Source organism: Pantherophis guttatus, chromosome 8, assembly GCF_059756535.1.
Source record: "Pantherophis guttatus breed Tessera chromosome 8, ASM5975653v1, whole genome shotgun sequence".
NCBI lineage: Eukaryota > Metazoa > Chordata > Lepidosauria > Squamata > Colubridae > Pantherophis > Pantherophis guttatus.
The window spans coordinates 73,014,274-73,038,346 of NC_142070.1; the positions used below are offsets into that span (position 1 = coordinate 73,014,274).

General features: G+C 43.8%; 1 protein-coding gene and 1 long non-coding RNA gene across 2 annotated transcripts; one reads left to right on the top strand and one right to left on the bottom strand.

Annotated features, from left to right (window-relative positions):
* Nucleotides 1-386: 386 nt before the first annotated feature.
* LOC148112714 (uncharacterized) lies at nucleotides 387-5,936 on the bottom strand. The gene is made up of 2 exons (XR_015729069.1): nucleotides 5,772-5,936; nucleotides 387-4,179 (listed from the first exon to the last, which is right to left on the bottom strand). It is a non-coding gene; the product is annotated as an uncharacterized LOC148112714 (long non-coding RNA).
* Nucleotides 5,937-14,995: 9,059 nt separating this feature from the next.
* On the top strand, nucleotides 14,996-22,939 carry SMIM20 (small integral membrane protein 20). Its single transcript, XM_034411312.3, has 3 exons — nucleotides 14,996-15,155; nucleotides 17,183-17,239; nucleotides 22,556-22,939. The coding sequence occupies exons 1-3, from the start codon at nucleotides 15,047-15,049 to the stop codon at nucleotides 22,591-22,593; spliced, it is 204 nt and encodes a 67-aa protein (XP_034267203.2). The 5' UTR covers nucleotides 14,996-15,046; the 3' UTR covers nucleotides 22,594-22,939.
* The last annotated feature ends 1,134 nt before the right edge of the window (nucleotides 22,940-24,073 follow it).

Consider the following 24,073-nt stretch of genomic DNA (forward strand, 5'->3'; position numbering starts at 1 on the left):
GTGAGACGGGGACAGAACTTTGGTTTTCACAGTTGTCGAAAACCAAAACGTACAATTTATTGACATTGTGGTACCAGGAGATGCCAGAGTTGAAGAAAAAGAACTGGGAAAAATCATAAAATATTGCGACCTGGCCATCGAAACTACGCGATTATGGATGAAACATGTAACAGTGATACTCATTGTCATCAGGGCACTTGGTTGATACCTAGGACGCTGGCAGCAACCCGTATCAACCATTAGCACCAGTCAATGGTATTTGTGATGCATTTTTGAATGTTTAGTTGATTGAGTTTCATGTTTAATAAATAAAGTTAATAATAAAGCTAATAATAAAGTTAATAATAATAATAATAATAATAATAATAATAATAATAATAATAATAATAATAATAATAATAGCAGCCTTTATTGTCATCAGGTAGGTAAGATGATGAGAACACTGGGATTAAGAGTTTCTGGTTCAAGAGGCCACTCTATGTACCAACTCTTCTCTTTTGGGGTGAAGAGGTCTGGGTCTCAGCCGCTCTTTAGCCTAATCTAAACAGCTGGAAGGAGTGCTGTGGACATCGCCCTGAGGGAGGGAGGGAGGGAGGGAGGGAGGAAGTTAAGGAAAGAGGGAGGAAGCAAAGGAGGGAGAGAGGGAGAGAGGGGGAGGGAAGGAGGAAGGAAGGATGGATGGATATGGGAATGAGAAGGAAGGAAGGAAGGAAGGAAGGAAGGAAGGAAGGAAGGAAGGAAGGAAGGAAGGAAGGAAGGAAGGAAGGAAGGAAAAATGAATGAACGATGAATGAATGAATGAATGAATGAATGAATGAATGAATGAATGAATGGGAAAAGCATGACATTGCTATCGGTCTATACTATAGGCCACCTAACCAAACAGCGGAAATGGATGAACTGTTTGCTAGTCAGCTAACTAAGGTATGTAGGAAGCAGATCACAATAGTAATGGGGGATTTTAACTACCCTGACATCAACTGGGAGAAAATTCTGCACCTAGTGGAAGATCCAACAGGTTCCTAACAAACCTAGCAAATAACTTTCTTTCCCAAAAATACAGAAGGGAAGAAGGGGATCAGCCATATTGGACTTAATTTTCACTAACAGAGATGAAATGATAGAAGGTGTTGAAGCTACAGGCACCTTGGAGGCAAGTGATCATGCAGTACTGGAATTCAACATTATGCAAGCACAAGTAATAGAACAAAGTCAAACTAGAGTCTTGGACTTTAAGAGAGCCAATTTCAACAAACAGAGAGAGCTTGGGAAGGATTCCATGGATGAGAATCCTCAAGGAGAAAACAACTCAAGAAGCTTGGGAAAGTTTGAAAAGTGAGATTATAAAAGCCCAGTCTAGCATAATACCAATGAAGAAGAAAAATAACAGCTCTCAAAAGAAACCAGCATGGCTGCATAAAGAACTCTCTGACAAATTGAAAGACAAAAAGGACAAGTGTAAAAAGTGGAACGAGGGGCAAACAACTAAGGTAGACTATCAGCAAATAGACCGAGCCTGTAAAGATGATGTGAGGAAAGCTAAGGCTCACAATGAACAAAGGCTTGCGACAAAAGTAAAAAATAACAAAAAAAAAAAAAGCTTGTTAAAAACAAGAAGGAAAGACTTGGTCCATTGCTGGGAGAAAGTGGCAAGAAAGTGACAAGCAACAGGGAGAAAACAGAACTACTTAAGTTGTTCTTTGCATCTGTCTTTACACAAAGAGAAAAAAAAACAACCTATCAAAAACGGCACCACAAAATACAGATTAGGAACACAAGTGAAAATAGGGAAGAAAACGGTAAGTGAACACCTGTCTACCCTAGACGAGTTCAAATCACCAGGACCGGATGGATTATAACCCAAGGTTCTGAAGGAACTGGCAGACGAGATCTCAGAACTACTGAACTATATCTTTCAAAGATCCTGGAGCACCGGGGAACCGGCAGAGGACTGAAAAAGAGCTGATGTAGTTCCCATCGTCAAAAAAGGAAGAAAAAAAAATAGATCCAGGAAACTACAGACCTATCAGCCTGACTTCAATACCAGAGAAGATTCTGGAAAAGATAATCAAGCAACAAATGAGCAAACATTTGCTAGAAGCAAACAAAGTAATAACCAAAAGTTAACATAGGTTTGGCAAAAACAGATCATGCCAGACTAATCTTATGGCATTCTTTGACAAAGTGACATAAGTAGTGGACCAGAGGAATACCGTTGATATAATTTAATTGGACTTCAGTAAGGCATTTGATAAAGTAGACCATAACCTACCACTAGATAAAGTAGAATAATGTGGGTTAGACAGCATCACCACCAGATGGATTCGTAACTGGCTAACGAACCGCACTCAACGTGTAGTCCTCAATGGAACTGCATCTACATGGAGGGAAGTAAGCAATGGAGTACCCCAAGGCTCTGTTTTAGGCCCAGTGCTCTTTAACATCTTCATCAATGACTTGGACGAGGGGATAGGTGGGGAACTCATCAAATTTGCAGATGACACCAAGCTGGCAGGAATAGCCAACACTCCAGAAGATAGGCTCAAGATACAGAAGGATCTGGACAGACTTGAACATTGGGCGGTATCGAACAAAATGAAATTCAGTGGTGAAAAAAGTAAGGTTCTACATTCACGCAAGAAAACCAAAATGCACAGGTACAGTATATGTGGTACTTTACTCAATAGTACTAACTGCGAGAGGAATCTTGGAGTCCTAGTGGACAACCATTTAAATAGGAGCCAGCAGTGTGCAGCAGCTGCCAAAAAAGCCAACACAGTTCTAGGCTGCATAAACAGAGGGATAGAATCAAGATCACGGGAAATGTTAATAGCACTTTATAAGGCCACACTTGGAATACTGCATTCAATTTTGGTCGCCACAATGTAAAAAAGATGCGGAGACTCTAGGAAGAGTGCAGAGAAGAGCAAGACAGACGATTAGAGGAGTGGAGGCTAAAACATGTGAAGAACAGTTGCAGGAACTGGGTATGTCTAGTTTAACGAAAAGGAGGTCTAGGGGAGACATGATAGCAGTCTTCCAATATCTCAGGGGCCGCCACAAAGAAGAGGGAGTGAAGCTATTCTCCAAAGCACCTGAAGGCAGGACAAGAAGTAATGGGTGGAAACTAATCAAGGAGAGAAGCAATTTAGAACTAAGGAGAAATTTTCTGACAGTTAGAAGAATCAGTCCGTGGAACAACTTGCCTCCACAAGTTGTGAATGCTCCAACACTGAAAGTTTTTAAGAAGATGTTGGATAACCATTTGTCTGAAGGAAGGAAGGAAGGAAGGAAGGAAGGAAGGAAGGAAGGAAGGAAGGAAGGAAGGAAGGAAGGAAGGAAGGAAGGAAGGAAGGAAGGAAGTTAGGACGGAAGGAAGGATGGAAATGGGAATGAGAGAAGGAAGGAAGTTAGGAAGGAAGGAAGGAAGGATTGATATAGGAATGAGAGAAGGAAGGAAGGAAGGATGGATGGATGGATATGGGAATGAGAGAAGGAAGGAAGGAAAGAAGGAAGGAAGGAAGGAAAGAAAGATGGATGGATGGATGGATGATATGCGAATGAGAGAAGTAAGCAAGAAGGAAGGAAGGATGGATATGGGAATGAGAGAAGGAAGGAAGTTAGGAAGGAAGGAAGGATGGATATGGGAATGAGAGAAGGAAGGAAGGAAGGAAAGAAGGGAAGAAGGAAGTTAAGAAGGAAGGAAGGAAGGTGGGAGGGAAGGGAGGTTAGGGAAGGAAGGAGGGAGGAAGGAAGGAAGGAAGGGTTAGGGTTAGGGTTAGGGTTAGGGTTAGGGCTAGGGCAGGGGGGAAATCCAAACTTTTTCCCTACCGGTTCTGTGGGCGTGGCTTGGTGGGCATGGCAGAGGAAGGATACTGTAAAATCTCCATTCCCACCCCATTCCAGGGGAAGGATACTGCAAAATCTCCATTCCCTCCTCTCCTGGGGGAAGGAAATTGCAAAATCTCCATTCCCACCCCACTCTGGGGCCAGCCAGAGGTGATATTTGCCAGTTTTCCAAACTACTCAAAATTTCCGCTACAGGTTCTCCAGAACCTGTTAGAACCTGCTGGATTTCACCCCTGGGCTAGGGCTTGGGTTAGGGTTCGGGAGGGAGGGCGATGTCCTTCCTTGGTTTCCGAGAATATGCTGTTGATGGCTTTGGAGAGCAACTGACTCCTAATAAGAAAGAAAAGGGAAAGAAAGAGGATAAAGAAATGACTTCTGAACATATAAATGCATTTATATTTTGCCCCGCCATCCCCCCGCTCTCAAGTGACACCATAACTTCCTTTTTCCACAAACTGCCATTTCTAATCCTCAAACCCACCAATCAGCAATGTTTCTAGTCCTCATGGTGGCATGGAACCTCTGCTGTTCCTGAGAGAGCAAAAACCCAAGAAGAATCCCTCTAGTCAGTTTAGTCTACTGGTTAAGGCATCAGGCCACAAACAGGGAGCTGGTGATTTCTAGTTCCGCCTTAGACATGAAAGCCACCTGGGTGACTTTGGGCCAATCACCAGGAAGGTGAGTTCTAGTTCTGCCTTAGGCATGAAAGTCAGCTGGGTGACTTTGGGCCAATCCCCAGGAGATGGTGAGTTCTAGTTCCGCCTTAGGCATGAAAGCCAGGTGGGTGACTTTGGGCCAATCATCAGGAGATGGTGAGTTCTAGTTCCGCCTTAGGCATGAAAGTCAGCTGGGTGACTTTGGGCCAATCACCAGGAAGGTGAGTTCTAGTTCCGCCTTAGACATGAAAGCCACCTGGGTGACTTTGGGCCAATCACCAGGAGATGGTGAGTTCTAGTTCCGCCTTAGGCATGAAAGCCAGCTGGGTGACTTTGGGCCAATCCCCAGGAGATGGTGAGTTTTAGTTCCGCCTTAGGCATGAAAGCCAGCTGGGTGACTTTGGGCCAATCACCAGGAGATGGTGAGTTCTAGTTCTGCCTTAGGCATGAAAGCCAGGTGGGTGACTTTGGGCCAATCACCAGGAGATGGTGAGTTCTAGTTCTGCCTTAGGCAGATTTTCTTCCTCTGTCTGGAATGGCAAGAAACAACCTGTCTCCAGATGTTGGATTTATCCCCATTGATTTACTGACTGTTCCAAGTTATAACGGGTAGTTTACAGCTAAAAAGGGGGACTTCGTGTTTCACACTCGGGACCATTGCAGCATCCCCGTGGTCATGGGATCACAATCCAGATGCTTGGCAACTGGCGTGTATTCGTGCCGGGTTGCAGCGATCCAGGTCACGTGATCCCCGTTTGCAACTTTCTGACACGGAAAGTTACCGCAGAATCCAGATTCACTTACGGTAAGAACCGTCTTACAAACAACATCTGCAGGGATTCGCTGAGCAGCTGTGGCAGGAAAGTGGGGGCAAAAGTCGTTTACAAAATATCCTGCTCAGGAAGCTAAAATTTGGGCGCATTTGAGGTTGTAAGTGAAGAACCAGCTGGAGCTCAGCAAATGAACTTATTCAGTACTAGAAGGACGTGATGTTCGCTCTCTGTTTATACACCATAGCTTCTCCTGAATAAGCAGGGAGCAGAGCAAACCTCACACTCACCAGCACTGATGTAGCTACCTAGTTGGGTCGTGAAATGTCTGCAGGTAAACAACCGAGCTCAGGGAAAACCAAGGGCTCCATAGTTCAGCAAATTCTCAATAACCACATTTGTCTACTTTGGGGATAAATCATCTCCACCGAGGCAGCCCTGGCTTCTGCAACCTCTCCACGGTGGACCTCCCGGGCCCACCGCGACCCAAACCAACCTGTTTACGAAGATGGTCCAGTATTTGTAATATTTCTCTCTCGTCCAGCAAGTCCAAGTCTTCTTTTCCAGATCTGCTTCTTAGTGGCTTCTTCCTTTCCCACAACTTTTGGAAGCCTTCGTTGGGGAGACTGAGGTTGATGGGCAATTTGACGGGAAGAGCCATCTCAAAGCGAAGAGAAAAAAAGTGTGCGTAGAGGATGACCAGGTGGAGCGGGAGGGAGGGGTCAAACATGTCACGCATGCCCACACCCATAATTCAATGCGCCCCTTCCCCCCACGCATGCGGCCACGACCCCCCCGTGCTTCCCCCGCTTATGGCTCGCGATGGCATGGTTGGCCTGTTTTTCGTTCTCCCCAGGCTCCAGAGGCTTTCTTGGAGCATGGGGAGGGAGAAAATGGCTCCCCCCCCCAGAGGCCCTCCTGAGGCTGGAAATGGCCCGTTTCCCATCTTCCGGTGAGCCCAGAAGGCCCAGAAATCAGCTGGCCGGAGCTAGTGCAACCCTCGTGTGCCACCTGTGATACACCTGCCATAGGTTCACCATCACAGCTATATATGGTACATAATAAAACATAGTATAAGTTAAGATAAGATACACATAAAATACATATAATATATATTGATGATCGTTCAATATTGGTGAATAAGGGGGGGGGCTCTTGGGGTACCAGCCAGCCCCAGAATTGGGTGGACCTTTGTGTCTGCTGCACAAGGCTGCACAGCCAGGTTTCACCCCCTTTGAAAAAGGCCAAGAGAGAGGGGTCTTTCCTCCCCTCGTTCCCTGATACAGTGGCAGTGGTAGAGAGGACCCTCTTCCTAGACCCCGCCAGTCGGAATCCTTTGGCTGAGGTGGTCTGCGCCATAACTTCCCCGCCTGAGGAAGAACGGGTGCAGGAACTGGGTGTGGCCAGTCTAGAGAAGAGAAGAATTAGGGAGGACAGGATCGCAGTCTTCCAGGATTTGAGGGGCTGCCCCAAAGAGGAGGGGGGTCAACTTCTTTTCCAAAGAACCAGAAGGCAGGAGGAGAAACCACAGATGGAAGCTCCTCAAGGAGAGAAGCAACCTGGAATTCAGGGGAAACTTCCTAACAGTGAGAACAATCAACCAGTGGAACGACTTGCCACCAGAAGTGGTGAGGGCTCCAACAGTGGAGGTTTCTAAAAAGAGTCTGGACGTTCACTTGTCTGGTATGGTATAGGATCTCTCTCTTGAGCAGGGGGTTGGACTAGAAGACCTCCAAAGTCCCTTCCGGCTCTATGCTGATTGATTGATTGATTGATTGATTGATTGATTGATTGATAGTGTGAGATGGGCTGGTGGGATAGGACAAGGCTGGTTCCATAGGTAGACCATTCTCTAGCGTATATACCTGGATGGACAGGCAGAACGGCGTCTGGAGAACATCTTCTTCCTTCGGCTAGGTTGGTGCTCTGGGCCTTTCCCCTCTCGTTCAGCCTTGGCAAGGGAGTGGGCTCTTTCATGCCATGCTTCATCTCCACCTGAGGAGCCCCCGGGGGAGTCCTGGCAGTTGTTCTTTGTGCCAAATCGGGCAGCACCACCGCTGGGGACTGACGCTTCTTCCTGACCTCCCTTGGAGCTGGGGAAGAGTTCATAAGGAGAGGCAAGACCTGCCTGATTCGTTGAGTGGCCAAGGGATGGGAACTGGACGGGCAGGAAGGAGGGAAAGGGGCTTCCTGGTTGTCCCACCATGACCATGGCACGTCACGACTGGTCTCTGGATAGGACTCATTGCTGTCCATCTTCTTTAGGAACCGCAACCTTCTCAGGTGGCTCATCCTGCCCTGAAGATCTGGAAGCAGATCCTATCAATAAAGGAGAATGTTTGTAACTCCAGGTTGAAAGGAGGGGTCCTTGGTGCTCCCGTCGATCTGTCTGTCTGTCCATCCATCTGTCTGCCTGTCGGTCTGTCAGTCTCTCTACCTATCCCTCTATTTATCCCCCCTCTCTCTATATATATATATCATCTCTATCTATCTATCTATCTATCTATCTATCTATCTATCTATCTATCCATCCATCCAATCATCCATCATCTATTCTTCTATCAATCATCCATTTCTATCCATCCATCATCTATCTATCTATCTATCTATCTATCTATCTATCTATCTATCTATCTATCTACGCATCCAATCATCCATCATCTATTCTTCTATCAATCATCCATTTCTATCCATCCATCATCTATCTATCTATCTATCTATCTATCTATCTATCTATCTATCTATCTATCTATCTATCATCTATCTTTCTATCTATCTATCTATCTATCTATCTATCTATCTATCTATCTATCTATCTCTATCTACTGTATCTCCACCCACCCACCCACCCATCCATCCATCATCTACAGAACTAGAGAAAAACCAGTTGCCACCAGCCTGCCTTCCATTGAGGATCTGTACAATGCATGAGCTAGAAAGTGGGCTGAGAAAATAACTACAGACCCCTCACATCCTGGACATAAACTCTTCCAACTTCTCTCCTCTGGAGGCTGCTATTGGCCCTTGGGTGCCAAAGCATTTAGACACAAAGATAGCTTCCCACCCTCCCTTACTCTCACTCTGCTGAACTCCTAATTCCAACAGCACTGTCTTAGGCCTAAAGATACCTACCCATGTAGTATTGCTACTATCCTTCTCATCTTTCCTACTATCTTCTCCTATTTTGTGATTTATCACTTGTTGTTTGTATCTTATGATTAATGATTTTTGTTTGTATGTACACTGCAAGCTTATGCATCGGACCTTGTGTGCCCAATCACATTTGGCCAATAGAGAATTCTATTCTATTCTATTCTATTCTATTCTATTCTATTCTATTCTATTCTATTCTATTCTATTCCACTCCACCCATCCCATTCTGCAGAATCAAAAGGCATATATATATTACCTGATATTCTAATATTCCAAACTTTGCAAGGGTACACTCTTGTTTCCTCCTCCTCCTCAGCTCCTCCTCCTCCACTCCGATCTTCTTCACTTCTACTACTCCTCCACGCCTCCTCTGCTCCTCCTCCTCCACAATGATCTTCTCCACTACTCTTCCTCCTCCACGCCTCCTTCTCTGCTCCTCCTCCTCAATGATCTTCTCCACTACTACTCCTCTTCCACGCCTCGTCCTCTGCTCCTCCTCCTCCACAACGATCTTCTCCACTCCTACTCCTCCTCCACGCCTCATCCTCCACTCCTCCTCCACAACGATCTTCTCCACTCCTCCTCCTCCTCCACTCCTCCTCCTCCACTCCGATCTTATACACTCCTCCTCCTCCTCCACGACTCCTCCTCCACTCTGATCTTATACACTCCTCCTCCTCCTCCGCTCCTCCTCCTCCACTCCGATCTTCTGCACTCCTCCTCCACTCCTCCTCCTCCACTCCGATCTTATACACTCCTCCTCCTCCTCCACTCCTCCTCCTCCACTCCGATCTTATACACTCCTCCTCCTCCACTCCTCCTCCTCCACTCCGATCTTATACACTCCTCCTCCTCCTCCGCTCCTCCTCCTCCACTCCGATCTTCTGCACTCCTCCTCTTCCTCCACTCCTCCTCCTCCACTCCGATCTTATACACGCCTCCTCCTCCGCTCCTCCTCCTCCGCACCGATCTTATACACGCCTCCTCCTCCTCCTCTGCTCCTCCTCCTCCACTCCACTCTCTTCACTCAACTCTCAACGTAACGCAACTCAACACTCCTCCAACCTCCTCTCCTGGACTCGCCACAGCTCCTCCCTCCTCCCTTTTGCCTTTATATAGCTTCCCCCAGGGGCCATGACATCACAGCATTATGTTCTCATGGGGGACAGCTCATGTCAGGACCCAAGGGGCCTCTTACTCCCCAAGATAATGGGGATGGGATACGGAGGGTCCCCTTGACAACCCCCTTGGTAAAATTCCTGATATCATGGGGAGCAAAGCCAGGGAGCCCCTATGGAATGAGCCAATGGGATGGTGTCTCTCAACCTGCTGCATCTCCAAAGAGCCTAGCCAAGATTAAGGGGGATCAACTTTATTCTTTGATTGGTCAAGCCTGCCACTCAGGCTCGTTTTGTTTTTAATTTCTTTTATTTACATTTCATTACATTACCTGGAGCTCTTGGCTTACCACAGTTCGTTTAGTGAGGGATCAAAGCTACAACGGCACTGAAAAAAACAACTTGTGACCGCTTTTCACACTTATGACCGTTGCGGCATCTCCACAGTCAGACCATCAAAATTCAGACGTTTGGCAACTGACTCACATTTATGTGTCCCAGGAGTTCACAGGCTCCCATTTTGCGACCTTCTGACAAGCAAATTCAACGGGGGAAGCCCGATTCACATAACCCTGTTACTAATTGAGGAACTGCAGTGACTCCCTTAACGACTGTGGCCACAAAGGTCATAAAATGGGGCAAAACTCACTCAACAAATGTCTCGCTTAGCAATAAAAATTTCGGGCTCGGTTGTGGTCGTACGTGGAGGACTACCTGTATAGATTATATTTTTTTGAAAAATTTCTGCACTGCCCATCATCGCTGGCGGTGCCCGAGTAGTTTAGGTAAAACACTACAATGATATAAAAGCTGCAGTTGAAAACAAAGTTTTTTTTTCAAAAAAAACTTTTTTTAAAAAAAAAAAGTGAAAAGGGTTCATTAATTGCAGAGTTGAAAGGCAGAGGAAGCTCCTTCGGCCCACTAACCACCCCCTGGCGTCTGGGCCCCCTTGGACCCCCAGACCAGCTGGCAGAGTTGAGTCTTCATGCACTCCTGGAAGGTCAGGAGACTGGGGGCCTCTCTTGTCTCTGGGGCTGAGCTCCCTGGACTTCCATCCACAAGAGAAGAGGAGAGGAGAGGAGAGGAGAGGAGAGGAGAGGAGAGGAGAGGAGAGGAGAGGAGAGAAGAGAAAGAAGAGGAGAGGAGAGGAGAGGAGAGGAGAGGAGAGGAGAGGAGAGGAGAGAAGAGGAGAGGAGAGGAGAGAAAGAAGAGGAGAGGAGAGGAGAGGAGAGGAGAGGAGAGGAGAGGAGAGGAGAGAAAGAAGAGGAGAGGAGAGGAGAGGAGAGGAGAGGAGAGGAGAGGAGAGAAGAGAAAGAAGAGGAGAGGAGAGAAGAGAAGAGAAGAGAAGAGAAGAGAAGAGAAGAGAAGAGAAGAGAAGGGAAGATTGGAATGGGAGGGAAGGGAAGGGAAGAGACGAGACGAGACGAGACGAGACGAGACGAGACAAGAAGAGAAGAGAAGAGAAGAGAAGAGAAGGGAAGGGAAGGGAAGGGAAGGGAAGGGAAGATTGGAATGGGAGGGAAGGGAAGAGAAGGGAAGGGAAGAGACGAGACGAGACGAGACGAGACGAGACGAGACGAGACGAGACGAGAAGAGAAGAGAAGAGAAGAGAAGAGAGTGGAGTGGAGTGGAGTGGAGTGGAGTGGAAGGGAAGGGAAGGGAAGGGAAGGGAAGGGAAGAGAAGAGAAGAGAAGAGAAGAGAAGAGAAGAGAAGAGAAGAGAAGAGAAGAGAAGAGAGTGGAGTGGAGTGGAGTGGAGTGGAGTGGAGTGGAGTGGAGTGGAGTGGAGTGGAAGGGAAGGGAAGGGAAGGGAAGGGAAGGGAAGAGAAGAGAAGAGAAGAGAAGAGAAGAGAAGAGAAGAGAAGAGAAGAGAAGAGAAGAGAGTGGAGTGGAGTGGAGTGGAGTGGAGTGGAGTGGAGTGGAAGGGAAGGGAAGGGAAGGGAAGGGAAGGGAAGGGAAGAGACGAGACGAGACGAGACGAGAAGAGACGAGACGAGAAGAGAAGAGAAGAGAAGAGAAGAGAAGAGAAGAGAAGAGAAGAGAAGAGAAGGGAAGGGAAGGGAAGATTGGAATGGGAGGGAAGGGAAGGGAAGGGAAGGGAAGGGAAGAGACGAGACGAGACGAGAAGAGAAGAGAAGAGGAAGAGAAGAGAAGAGAAGAGAAGAGAAGAGAAGAGAAGAGAAGAGAAGAGAAGAGAAGAGAAGAGAAGAGAAGAGAAGAGAAGATTGGAATGGGAGGGAAGAGAAGGGAAGGGAAGAGAAGAGAAGAGAAGAGAAGAGAAGAGAAGAGAAGAGAAGAGAAGAGAAGAGAAGAGAAGAGAAGAGAAGAGAAGATAGGATTAGAAGGGAAGGGAAGGGAAGGGAAGGGTAGGGAAGAGTGAAGAGAAGAGAAGAGAAAAGTTTATACCTGAAATAAATAAATAATAAGTAAAACAACAAAGCGAGATTCTGTAACATTCAGGGTCCCAGTGTTTTTTAGAGATAAACCTTATTAATAATGTCCTTGGATATTTTGAATGTCCTTGCTGAACATAATTGTCTGCTGTTACCACGAGTCACAGCTGTTGTCTTAATCAGGTGAAGTTTGCACGGAGTAGAATTCTCCAATTATTTCAGAATAACAGAGTTGGAAGGGACCTTGGAGGTCTTCTAGTCCAACCCCTAGCTAAAGCAGGTGATCCTATATCATTTCAGACAAATGGTTGTCCAATCTCGTCTTAAAAATTTCCAGTGTTGAAGCATTCAGAACCTCTGGAGGCAACCCGTTCCACTTGTGGGAAACAGAGTTGTATTGGAAGAAGACATGTTGGCCTGTGAAGAAAATTTGTTGTATATGTTTCTAACCTCATGAGCTAGGCTGAAGCCTGAGAATTGTACGTAGGAGGTAGGATTAGAGGCCTTTGCTATGCTGGAAACCGGCCATAACCAGAATTTACTGATATGATAGTTACTCTAGAGACAACCCTTAGGAATTAGGACCGTAAAAGGAAATTTGTAAATAACGGCAGTGTTCTGCCCCACCTACGGACCCCAAGGAACGCAGCTCACACAAACTCTATACAAAGCTTATTTTACTCAAATAACTTAGTCTTTATCATTCAAAGGCTGTTAATGAACTGTCTTAACAGCCTACCAGAATTCTAAGATAAGGGAATCACAGTCTTACTAGAGTTGGCAGAAAGCCCAGAAGCAGTTTTGCAGACACGAAAGAGAGTGAATTAAAGTTGTTCCCTACAGTTTGTTGCAAGTGGCATTCCTTCTTAAATAGGCTAAGGGAGTGGCCAATTAGCCCCAAGCCTTACTCTCAAGGAGACCTCCTGAGGAGCCACTCCTGCCTTTTGGCAGCTCTGCGCGCCCGTGCATCGAGAAGAGGCGTCCTCTTCACTTATGGGAGCTTCTGGAGGTTCTGAAGGCCCTGGCTGAATCCCTGCCTCTGGCACCACATCTTCTCCAGCCTCCTCACTGTCCGACTCACCGCCAGCTGCACAGGCTGCTGGCGCAGCATCACACCAGTCTCCTTGTTGTCGGAATCGGCTACAATCTGCACAGGCCGCTGACGGGCCACAACAGGCAGGGGGAGATAGAATTAGAGTAGTGGGAGATGTAATCAGGGGCGCAGATAATGTATACACTTTAGATACTTTGGATAGGTTGAGACACCATAATTACTAAGCCAATGAAGAAGAGGTGAGAGGTAAATTTGCAACAGTACTAGAGAACGTAAGGCAAATGTATTGATGAATTAGGGCCGTGACGGTGAACCCATGGCACGCATGCCACAGCTGGCACGCAGAGCCCTCTCTGCGGGCACATGAGCTGTCACCCAGCTCAGTTGTATTGTGCGTGCGCGCGCCTCCCGCCAACCAGGTGATTTTCAGGATGTGCAGGGAGTGGGAGTACGGGGGAGGCTGTTTTTGCCCTTCCAGATGCTCAAGGAAAGCCTCTGGAGCCTCGGGAGGGCGAAAATTCCCACCCCACCGCCATGTTGCAGGTTGCTAAAATTTTTGAATCCTGCCCCTCACGCGCATGAGCAGGAGGGACAGGGGTGTGTGCACATGCACGCGGGGAGGGGGGCCATGCGCACGTGCATGGGGGCGGTGCCAATTGAATTATGGGTACCGACATGAGTACTCTTGTGTCCACGGACGCATGCTTCTGCCGCACGAAGAGAAAAAGGTTAGCTATTACTGATTTAGGGTATGTCCACTGTACCTGTGCATGCAAAGTGAAGAATAAAATTACCATTGTTTTCTCTTGGACATTTTGGCTGGTGATTGTTTATTTCCAAGCTAGACAATGAATCCCGCGGTTGGGAGGCTACGCCAAAGTTATAAGGGCCAAAGGAGAGAACATTTAAAATCCGCTTTGGAGATTCGTGCAAATCTTCAATGGGTGGCTGGATGAACGCTAATCCTTCAGAGAGGGAAATCGGTTAAGCAGAGCGCCAACAAAGGAAAATATTTATAGCCCTGGGTGGACATGAGGAGTCCTTGGGGCTCTCTGAGCTTCCTTGTTTTCTTGCAGAAGGAGAGCAGCGTTCACTTGGCGGGCTGGTTTCCTGGCGGATGTCTCACTGCCGAACTAGGCAACATCATCAGTGCTAGAAGGCAGAAGTGTTTATATACTCTCTGTTGATTTTGTAGGGATTTCCCTGTCAGTGTCAATGGGGATGATGGTCTTGGAGGTCCTTTGGTGCCTTGATGGGGGTGTTGTTGACTTGATTGTTGCTCTGCTGTGAATCCAACCTAATCAGCACCCAGATCAGCAGAGATCAACTCCGATTTGATTTGGAGTTTGGTTGATCAATTTGGTTGATCAGATCAACGATCAAGTCCATAACAACCCCTCCCCCAAGTCAAGGAACCCCCAAAGAAGCCAAACAGCCCAACCAAAGGACCACCAAGACCATCATCCCCACACAAACCGGCAAAGAGCCCTGAAGAGAAGCGGAGAGCAAAATCCCACCTCCTTCGCCAGCACTGATGAGGTTACCTAGTCCGGCAGTGAGACGTCCGCCAGGAAACCAGCCCCGCAAAGCGAACGCCGCCCTCCTTCCCAGCCCACCAAAAACCAGACTACAAGATCTGACAAATCATTTGATTTCGGAGAGCAAAAGCCACTTTTGGAAACTCCTGCTTGGCCGAATCGCCTCCTTCCTTATATTTCATGTTTATTATTTTCCCTTTCCAGACACCAAATTTTAAAATCTCCAAAAAACAAGACGCCCAAAAAGATCTCTCGGCATTACGACGGTGTTTTTTTGGGGACTGAGGAGGCTTGCAGGCTGGCAAACCCGGATTGCAACCATCCGGACGGTTCCTCTTTTCACGCGTCTCCTCGCGGAACCTTTGCTACTTCCCGGCGGCCGCCACTAGGGGTCAGGCGCGGACGCTCTGGGACGCCGCACGGGCATTCGGTTGCCGTCTGGTTGGTTGGCGGAGCGCAGGAACCGGAAGCGGAAAAAGAAGCCGGACTTCCGTTTCCGGTTCCTGCCGGGTAGAAATGGCGCCCCTCGGGCGCTACGTCCTGGTTTTCGGCGGCTTCGCTGATGCGGTGGGCCTGACCCTCTACCCCATCTTCTTCTACCCCATGACCCACCTGGGGGACTACAGTAAGGGAGGGCCCGCGGCCTTCTTCGCCGGCTCCGGCCTTTCCTTGGGGGGCGGGAGGGGAGGGGAAGCTGAAACTGAGGGGAGGCTGAGGCCTTGAGGGAGGTCAGAGCTGACCTGCTGGGCTTAGTTGAGGTCAGTGGGACGCCTTTCAGTGGGATAAACAATGGCCGTCCCATAACTCCCCTCATTTAAAATCCGGGCTGCAATCAGAATGGCGGTTGGGGACTAGTCCTCCCCCTCCCCCCCCCCCCATTGCAGACCTCCTCTAAAGTCGGTTGAGAGGGCAGCCTCAAGACACCGTCCTCTCCTTTTTTTAAAAAAACAAACAAACAAACGGGTATTATTAGGTTATTTTATTGATTAAATAAATCAATAAATTTTAAATCAGTTTTTTAATGGATTAAAAAAAATCAATCAAATAAATAAATGGCGTCTACAGGGGGGCATGCGCCGAAGAAATAAAAGTTTATGATTAATTTAGCAGTTTATTATAATTAATATTTATTTATTTATTATCAATTAATTATTAATTAATCATGATATCTTTATGTAATGCTTTTCTTATATGCCTTCAAAATGGCAACCTTTTATAAGAGTAGCTTATAATGGAAAATATCCTATATCAGTACAAAGTTTAAAAAAAGAAACCCAAATAAATGGCTTTCTGAAATCTTTCGGTTAAAAGTCGAAGAAATATATTCATAAATTTATTTATTTATTTATTTATTAGTTCGATTTATATGCCGCCCTTCTCTGGAGACTCAGGGTGGCTTACAATGCATTAAGCAATAGCCTTCATACTTTTGTATATACCTGCTTAGTAGGGCTTTCGGCTCCCCCTAAGCGGTGTTCTATTTTATACAAAGTCATCTTATTGCCCCCACAAACCGGATCCTGATAATAACAACAACCCGTAGCAGCCATTAGCGCCAGTCAGTGGTATTTGTGATACATTTTTAAATGTTCTATTGACTGAGTTGCATGTTCAATGAATAAAAAAGGTAAAACAACAACAACAACAATAATAATACATATTATGGTTTGTCAGCCAGGTGTTCAACTGTATTTGGTATGTTTGTCTACCTATCAAGGAGCTGGGATAGGCGAATGTGGATATTATTATTATAGATTTAATCTTCAACTTGATTCACAATCTGAGACTGGTAAAATAATAATAATAATTATTATTATTATTATTATAAACTTTTATTCATTAAACATGAAACTGAACATTTAAAATGTAATCTTCAATTTGATTCACAGTCTGAGACTGGTAAAAATTATTTATTATTATTAAATTATTTATTATTATAAACTTTTATTCATTAAACATGAAACTTAGTCAACTAAACACTTAAAAATGTATCACAAATATTATTGAGTGGCACTGATGGTTGATACAGGTTGCTGCCATCATCCTAGGCATCAGCCAAGTATCTTCTTAAATGTATGTTGTTCCAAGTAGCGCAGTCTTTTGCAGTTCCACTGGTGTTCTAGCAGGAAGCTGCTATATTATTGACTTAATCTTCAGTTTGATTCATGGTCCGGGACTGGTAAAAACAATTCAAGTCCTAACCAACAACGTAAGTTACCTGTTAAGGTAACATCTGAGTATATAGGCAGTTCCGAGTAAGGTGCTATTAGTATTATTAATAGTAGTAGTATTATATTTACTATGCTATTAGGTTAATATATAGAGACATGGGCTTGTGTGTATATAAGTTTGCATAAGCAAAATCTTAGCCTGGCCAGTAACAAAGTCTAATGGGAAATAAGAGCCAGATGCACTGTAGGAAAGATGGAAGAACAACGTAGAAGTTTACAGGAGTAAATTCAAGAAATTAAGAAAATTGCATAGAATGGTGTTGGGGTTTTGGTCTGAGAGCAGGGAACAGATACAGAAAGGTAAGAAATAGCTGTTGTGAGACTTAGCCTTAAATGCCAGATTTAACATATTCAAGAATATTGAGCTGTAAGTCAGCTGTAAGTGTACATTTTACCTACTTATGTATTTTATATTTATTAGAAAAGGCACAAAGTATAAATCGAGCCGGCATTATCCAAGAAGATGTACAGCCTCCAGGTATATCTCTAAATTACTAATTGAGGTGTGTCTGTTCAGGAATATTATGGTTTAAATAATTATTCCAAAATTGATAAGCAGTGGAGTTTAATTTGGATGCCAGCCTGAAGATATGAGATACATTTTTAAAGTTGATAGTTTCTACTTGGTTGAGTCATTCTTCTACTGCTTGGAAAATTGTTCCCAACTGTGCACGTTTGTCACCTCCATATATTTTAGAGAAATTTAAATTGGAAATATAAATTGGAAAACAGATGCAGATTGGACCTTAGTTTATGCCTCTTGTTGAAAAGAAGGAAAATGTGTAAATGTTCCTCTGCTCTATATTAAGATACCTCCTTTGAGACTGATTTGTTTCCCTGAAAAGCTCTACCAGAAGCACATTTCTTCATATTGTTCAAAGGACATATTGTCTCAACCTGTTTGTCAGCAGTGGCTGTTCTCTACAAAAGCAACTCAGTTTCACACTAGCATCACTATTTTGCGAGTACTTCATTGGGAGACAAAATCCTCAAACAGATGGCAGCTGTTTAACTTCAGGTTGTTTTAGGTGGCACAGATCAATTTTATTAACGAAAATATTTGCCCGTAATTAATTCAATTTCTTTATTCAATCCAATTTTCTGGTTTTGGTAACGATTACCATATTTTTCAGAGTATAAGACGCACCGGACTATAAGATGCACCTACCTTTTTTGGTGAGGAAAAGAAGAAAAAGAAATCTGCCTCTGAGCAATTTTGCCTCCTTGCAGCAAACAGCAAACAGCCTGCTTTACTTTCATTTTCGTTTTCAGCATAGCTTGATTAGCACAAGGGGAAAAAAAATCGGCTCCAGCAATTTTCTTCTTTGCAGCAAGCAGCAGAGGCCTGCGCAAAACAGCTGAGAGTCGGGAGGCCGATCCAATCAACTTGTACTAATTAACTAATTAGGCTGTGCTGAAGCTGAAAGGAGCTGGTTTTTCTTGCTGTTTGCTGCAAGGAGGTAAACTGCTGGGAGGCAGAGGCCAAAGGGTGGGGGCCATTGGGTGGGCGGGGCTACATTCGCTGTATAAGACGCACCTAAATTTTCGTCCCCTTTTAGGGGGGAAATAGGTGTGCCTTATACTCCGAAAAATACGGTAGCTTTGTACAGCACATTAGCCTAAAACATGGCTAGTTTATAGTCGAGCACACTCCAAAGTCACAACTGTTATTTGAATTGTTTTTGATTGGTAAATTAGTAAATTATGAAAACACATTTTAACATGGATCAGAGTCTGATTTTGGTGCATAAAGCACTTAGCTCTTTAAAATAACTGAAAGAGTTGACTCTGCAACTATCAGAATGAGTTCCTTAATGGAGTCTTGCTGATAAAGATGCCCATGAGCGAGATTTCAATCATGCTTTTTACTACCTACTTTTGTTTCTAAATACAGGTAGTCCTCAACTTATGACCACAATTGAGCCCAAAATTTCTGTTGTTCATTGAAGTATTTATTAAGTGAATTTTGCCCTATTTTACGCCACATTCATTAATTTGTTAAGTTGGTACCATGGTTGTTAAGTGAATCTGGCTTCCCATTGACTTTGCTTGTCAGAAGGTCGGAAAAGAGAATCACACGATTCCGGGATACTGCAACGGTCATAAATCTGAGTCAGTTGCCAAAGTGTCTGAATTTTGATCGTGGGACCATGGGGATGCCACAGTGGTCGTAAGTGTGAAAAATGGTCATAAGTGCTGTTGTAACTTTGAATGTTCACTAAGTGAACTGTTGTAAATTGAGGACTATAAGTATGTATGTATATATAAATATACTAACTAAAGGTTTTTGGGGAACTTGGAAGAAAATACATCTCAAGGGTGATTATCGGTACGCTGCATACTTTCTCTGGAAGATGGGATGCAGACAATGCTGTACAGGTAGCAAACATCCCCAGGGTCATGTGATCCGAGGTCAGGTGCTCAGCAGTTGGCATGGATTTAGGATGGCTGCGTGATCCACTTAACAACTGTGGCAAAAAAGCTCATAAAATCCGTTGCAACTAGGTTAACCGCCTTGCTTAGGAAAGGAATTCTGATCCCAATTATGATTGTAAATTGAGGCCTACCTGTAGCAAGAGTGAATGTAAAAGCAGTAGAAGGTTTAGTTACTTTAACGATGTGTGTGAAAGAGGTGACAGTGACTATATTAGGAGAAATGCAGTGTGGAAATCCAGACTTTTGCCGTATGATTGAATCAGCACAAAGATGTGCCTTTTTTTTTACTGCGTCACTTATTGTTGTATTTAGGGTACGGTCATTGAGATTTTAGTTTGGTTATATGGAAAGATTGGGGAATGAATTATAAAATAATTGTGTGAAGAAAGAAGAGTGAATAGGTGGAGAGGAGGTACAAGGTCATTTGTGGAATCGACAAAATCTTCAAATGAAACAAGTGAGAAGCTTAAAGAACAAAATAATGTGGATATAGGCAAAGCAAAAGGGACGTGGTGGCTCAGTGGCTAAGATGCTGAGCTTGTCGATCGAAAGATCGGCAGTTCAGCGGTTCGAATCCCTAGTGCCGCGTAACGGGGTGAGCGCCCGTTACTTGTCCCAGCTTCTGCCAACCTAGCAGTTCGAAAGGATGTAAAAAATGCAAGTAGAAAAATAGGGGCCACCTTTGGTGGGAAGGTAACAGCGTTCCGTGCGCCTTTGGCGTTTAGTCATGCCGGCCACATGACCACGGAGACGTCTTCGGACAGCGCTGGCTCTTCGGCTTTGAAATGGAGATGAGCACCGCCCCCTAGAGTCAGGAACGACTAGCACATATGTGCAAGGGGAACTTTTACGTTTACCTTTAGGCAAAGCAAGGATGATTTGCAAGATAGAAAGATATGGAAAGGAGCCGCAAGTTGTGTTAATAACTAGATTTAATTGTATTTTCTTTTTAATGCTTTTAGTTCCTTCGGTTTGCAGTTTCTTATTCCCTTTCTGGAATTCCGTAGGGTATGTTTGTGAAATCCTACCACTATGTGATGTTATCTAGCTCTTTTTCTTGTCAGTTAAATTACTGAAATTCTGTTTGCACAAATTAGCCAACCACATTTTTCTTGGCTCGTTGTGCCAGCTCAGCCTATCTGATTAGTTTTGTGGCTTACGAGGCCATGCAAATCCAGAAGATTTGGGTTAATGCAGGAAAGTTATTAAATTACTCATTGGTGAGGATGAACTCAGCTGTATGAAATATATTTTTAGTGGGTTGGATGAAGGCCAATAAGTTAAATATTCCAAGAAATAGAAGTGCTATGCTTAACTGATTTTCCCTGTTTGAAGAATTAGGATCCATCCAGCCACACAGTGGTTTGTTCTGACCTACAGATTTTAAGTTTGTTTTCCCTCTTGCATTTAACTTTGACATAGACTCCCAAGTGTAGTTGGAGTAGACAAACAATACTGGCTTATCAATATTCTTAGGCAGGGAAAACCTGGTCAGAATTATCCATGCTCTAGTTATCTCCTGATTCAATTGCTTCGAAGTGTTATAAAGCAACTGGCTTCGTAAGTTGTTTGGCACTTAAATTATGAGCACAATGTATTTGCATTTGTACAATACATTATTGTATTGCCATTTTTAGAACTACTGGCTTACCTATTTGTTTCTGAGTGTTTAAAGTGCTAATTTAGATACTTACAAAGGTTACTTACTCCTTTGCCAAAATGCCTTTTCTATTCTACTGATACTCAATTACTTCCCCTTTTGAGATGAAATAGAAGAGGGGAAAAAAAGGATTTTAGTTACTGTATAGCCTACTTAGGAAATATCACTTTAACGAAGTTTATCAGTATTGTTACTGATTGAACTCATTGTCTGCAACCAACATTTGTGAGGATTAAATAAATAAAACTAAAAAGTAGGACTTTTTCATGTTAACCAAGTTCCCCTGAAGTTTCTTTTGTCCCTCACCCGTTTATTAAGCAACTATTTGAGAAACTAGTATGTGTATTAGTGTTCCAAGTTATTGGTTATTGTTGGCTAATTCTTTTTTCCTGCTACAATCCTAAACATGTTTATTGGATAATGAAATTATTGATAGGTTTATTTATTGGAGAATGTCGTTTTATATTTTAGCTTTGGTATTTATATTTATATATTGTTTGTTGTTAGTTGTTTAAACCATTACATATTGTACATCCTCCCTGAATCACATTGTCAAGAGTCGGACAGCCTTTAAATCTCGAAATAAATGAGTTAGATTGAAGAGTGGAATTTCTTTCCGAGACACACTGCTTCAATTAGTCAAGTGAATAGTTGTTATTTCTTCTACTGTTCTTTTCCCACGGTATTTTGTCACCAAGACAGTAATGTTCCCCAACCCTCCTCCTGTATATGATGCTCATTTCTCAAAACAGTTAAATCTATCCTGTGTTGTTATACAGCGTGTCATTCAGCAAGAACTGTGGACAGTCTTATCTGATCAGTTAATGAAAATTTCACAAAGAGGAAGGCTAACCAGAGTCTTAGATTACCCTCATAGGAAAACTACATATTCTAATGTACACACGTAGGAACGTCATTTCTGAATCACTCTCGCCTCAGACTAATTTTAAACAAGAGATCTGACTGTTTTATGGGTGTGTGTGTGTGGAATGCTTGTTTTATTATTTACCATATTTTTCAGAGTATAAGATGCACCTTTTTCCCCCAAAAAAGAGGGTGAAAATCTGGGTGCGTCTTATACTCCGAATGTAGCCCCGCCCAGCTTCTCAAACCAAGGTTTCAGAGGCTGAAAAAAGCATCAGAAAGGAAGCTTCAGAAAAAAAGCCTCCAAACAGACCTTCAGAAAAAAAGCCTCCAAACAGACCTTCAGAAAAAAAGCCTCCAAACAGAGCTTCAGAATAAAAGCCTCCAAACTGAGCTTCAGAAAAGAAGCCCCCAAACAGAGCTTCAGAGGCTTTTTTTCTGAAGCTCTGTTTCAGAGGCTTTCAGAGGCAGGAAAAAGTTTTTTCTGAAACAGAGTTTCAGAAGTTTCAGAGGCAGAAAAAAAAAGCAAAAAAAAAAAAAAAAAAGCAAGGCACAGAGCTCACAACCAAGAAACCTGTTGCTAAAATTCACCTCTGGGAATAGCTGATTTGGGGTATTCCAGGAGGCCAATCCACCTGCCAATCAACTTTTTTCTTATTTTCCTCCACAAAAACTAAGGTGCGTCTTATACTCTGAAAAATATGGTAAATTATATGGGCTATTGAGGTTTTTCCTTTGATGTGTGCATGTTTACAACTGGGAACTATCTCCTTGCACTGATACCGATAATAAGAGGAATAATTCTAAACTCTCTAATCATATGTTTACCTGTAGGATTAAAAGTGTGGTCTGATCCATTTGAAAGAAAATGAAAACCTCTCCCTGGGTGAGAGCTTGAAGAAGTGTGGATTTCCGTTTTTGCCAGCCATGATACTCCCAAGACCTTCCTGACAACTGTAATAATGTGGAAAAAGGGTTTGGCATGTTGACTTGCGTTCATGCATATAGACTCCGTAGTAGTTGCTAATTTTCAAACATTAAGATTGTCTCTGATCTTGATATGGCAAAGAGAACTGTACGGAATGTTTTCTATTAAGAAAATGGAATAATTGTGTTTTCCTTTATTGAAAGAATAAATGTAATTTTGATCTATACAGATGATGCAGCTGATGTCTATAAAATACGCTAATAAAATAAAAAAAAACACATGTTCTAAAATTGTGAGAAATAGAGCCTTTTTATAATCTACTACGGAATACGCTGCTCAGTGTTTAAATGAGAAGGTGAACTGATAATAACAATAGTTATTTCTGAAAAAAGATGTCTCGGATAAACACATTATAATTTCAGGCTTCAAGAAGAGATGATTTTTAAACAGATTTAATTTCTAATTAAAACTACCATTTTGAGATCAGGGCTTTTTAAATTTAATTTTTAAATTAAGGGAAACTAATTGTACTTTTCCTGTTAAAAATAAAAAAAATGTGTATTACTCATTTTCAAGTCTTTTTTTCGTAAAGTTATATACCGTTTTTCTTTATTTGAAACTTCTGAATAATTTGGTGTTTAAATTGTCACTAAGTTGGCTTTGAGACATACTGTATTTTTTGGAGTATAAGACGCACCTTTTTCCCCCCTAAAAGAGGGTGAAAAATTGGGTGCGTCTTATACACCGAATGTAGTCCCACCCAGCCTCTGAAACAGAGGTTTCAGAGGCTGAAAAAGCAAGGCACAGAGCTCACAACCAACAAACCTGTTGCTAAAGTTCACCTCTGGGAACAGCGGATTGGGGGTATTTCGGGAGGCCGATCCACCCGCCAATCAGCTTTTTTCTTTCTTTCCTCCCCAAAAACTAAGGTGCGTCTTATACTCCGGTGCGTCTTATAGTCCGAAAAATACTGTAAGTGTAGAAATTGCCTGCCTGTATTCTGACAGGTCCTTTCATATCCAGATAGTAATTCCTAGTCTTGGTTTTCTGCGCAGATATTGATTGATTGATTGATTGATTGATTGATTCGATTTATATGCCACCCTTCTCCGGAGACTCAGGGCGGCTTACAATGCATTAAGCAAATAGCCTTCATACTTTTGTATATACCTGTTTAGTAGGGCTTTCGGGGGGCCCCTAAGCGGTGTTCTTTTTTTATACAAAGTCAGCTTATTGCCCCCCAACAATCTGGGTCTTCATTTTACCAACCTCGGACGGATGGAAGGCTGAATCAACTTTGAGCACTCAGAATCGAACTCCTGGCAGTGGGCAGAGTTAGCCTGCAATACTGCTCCATATCCATTGTGACATTTCCCCCCCCCCAAATATCACAGGCATATAAAATGTGTACAGCAGTGATTCAT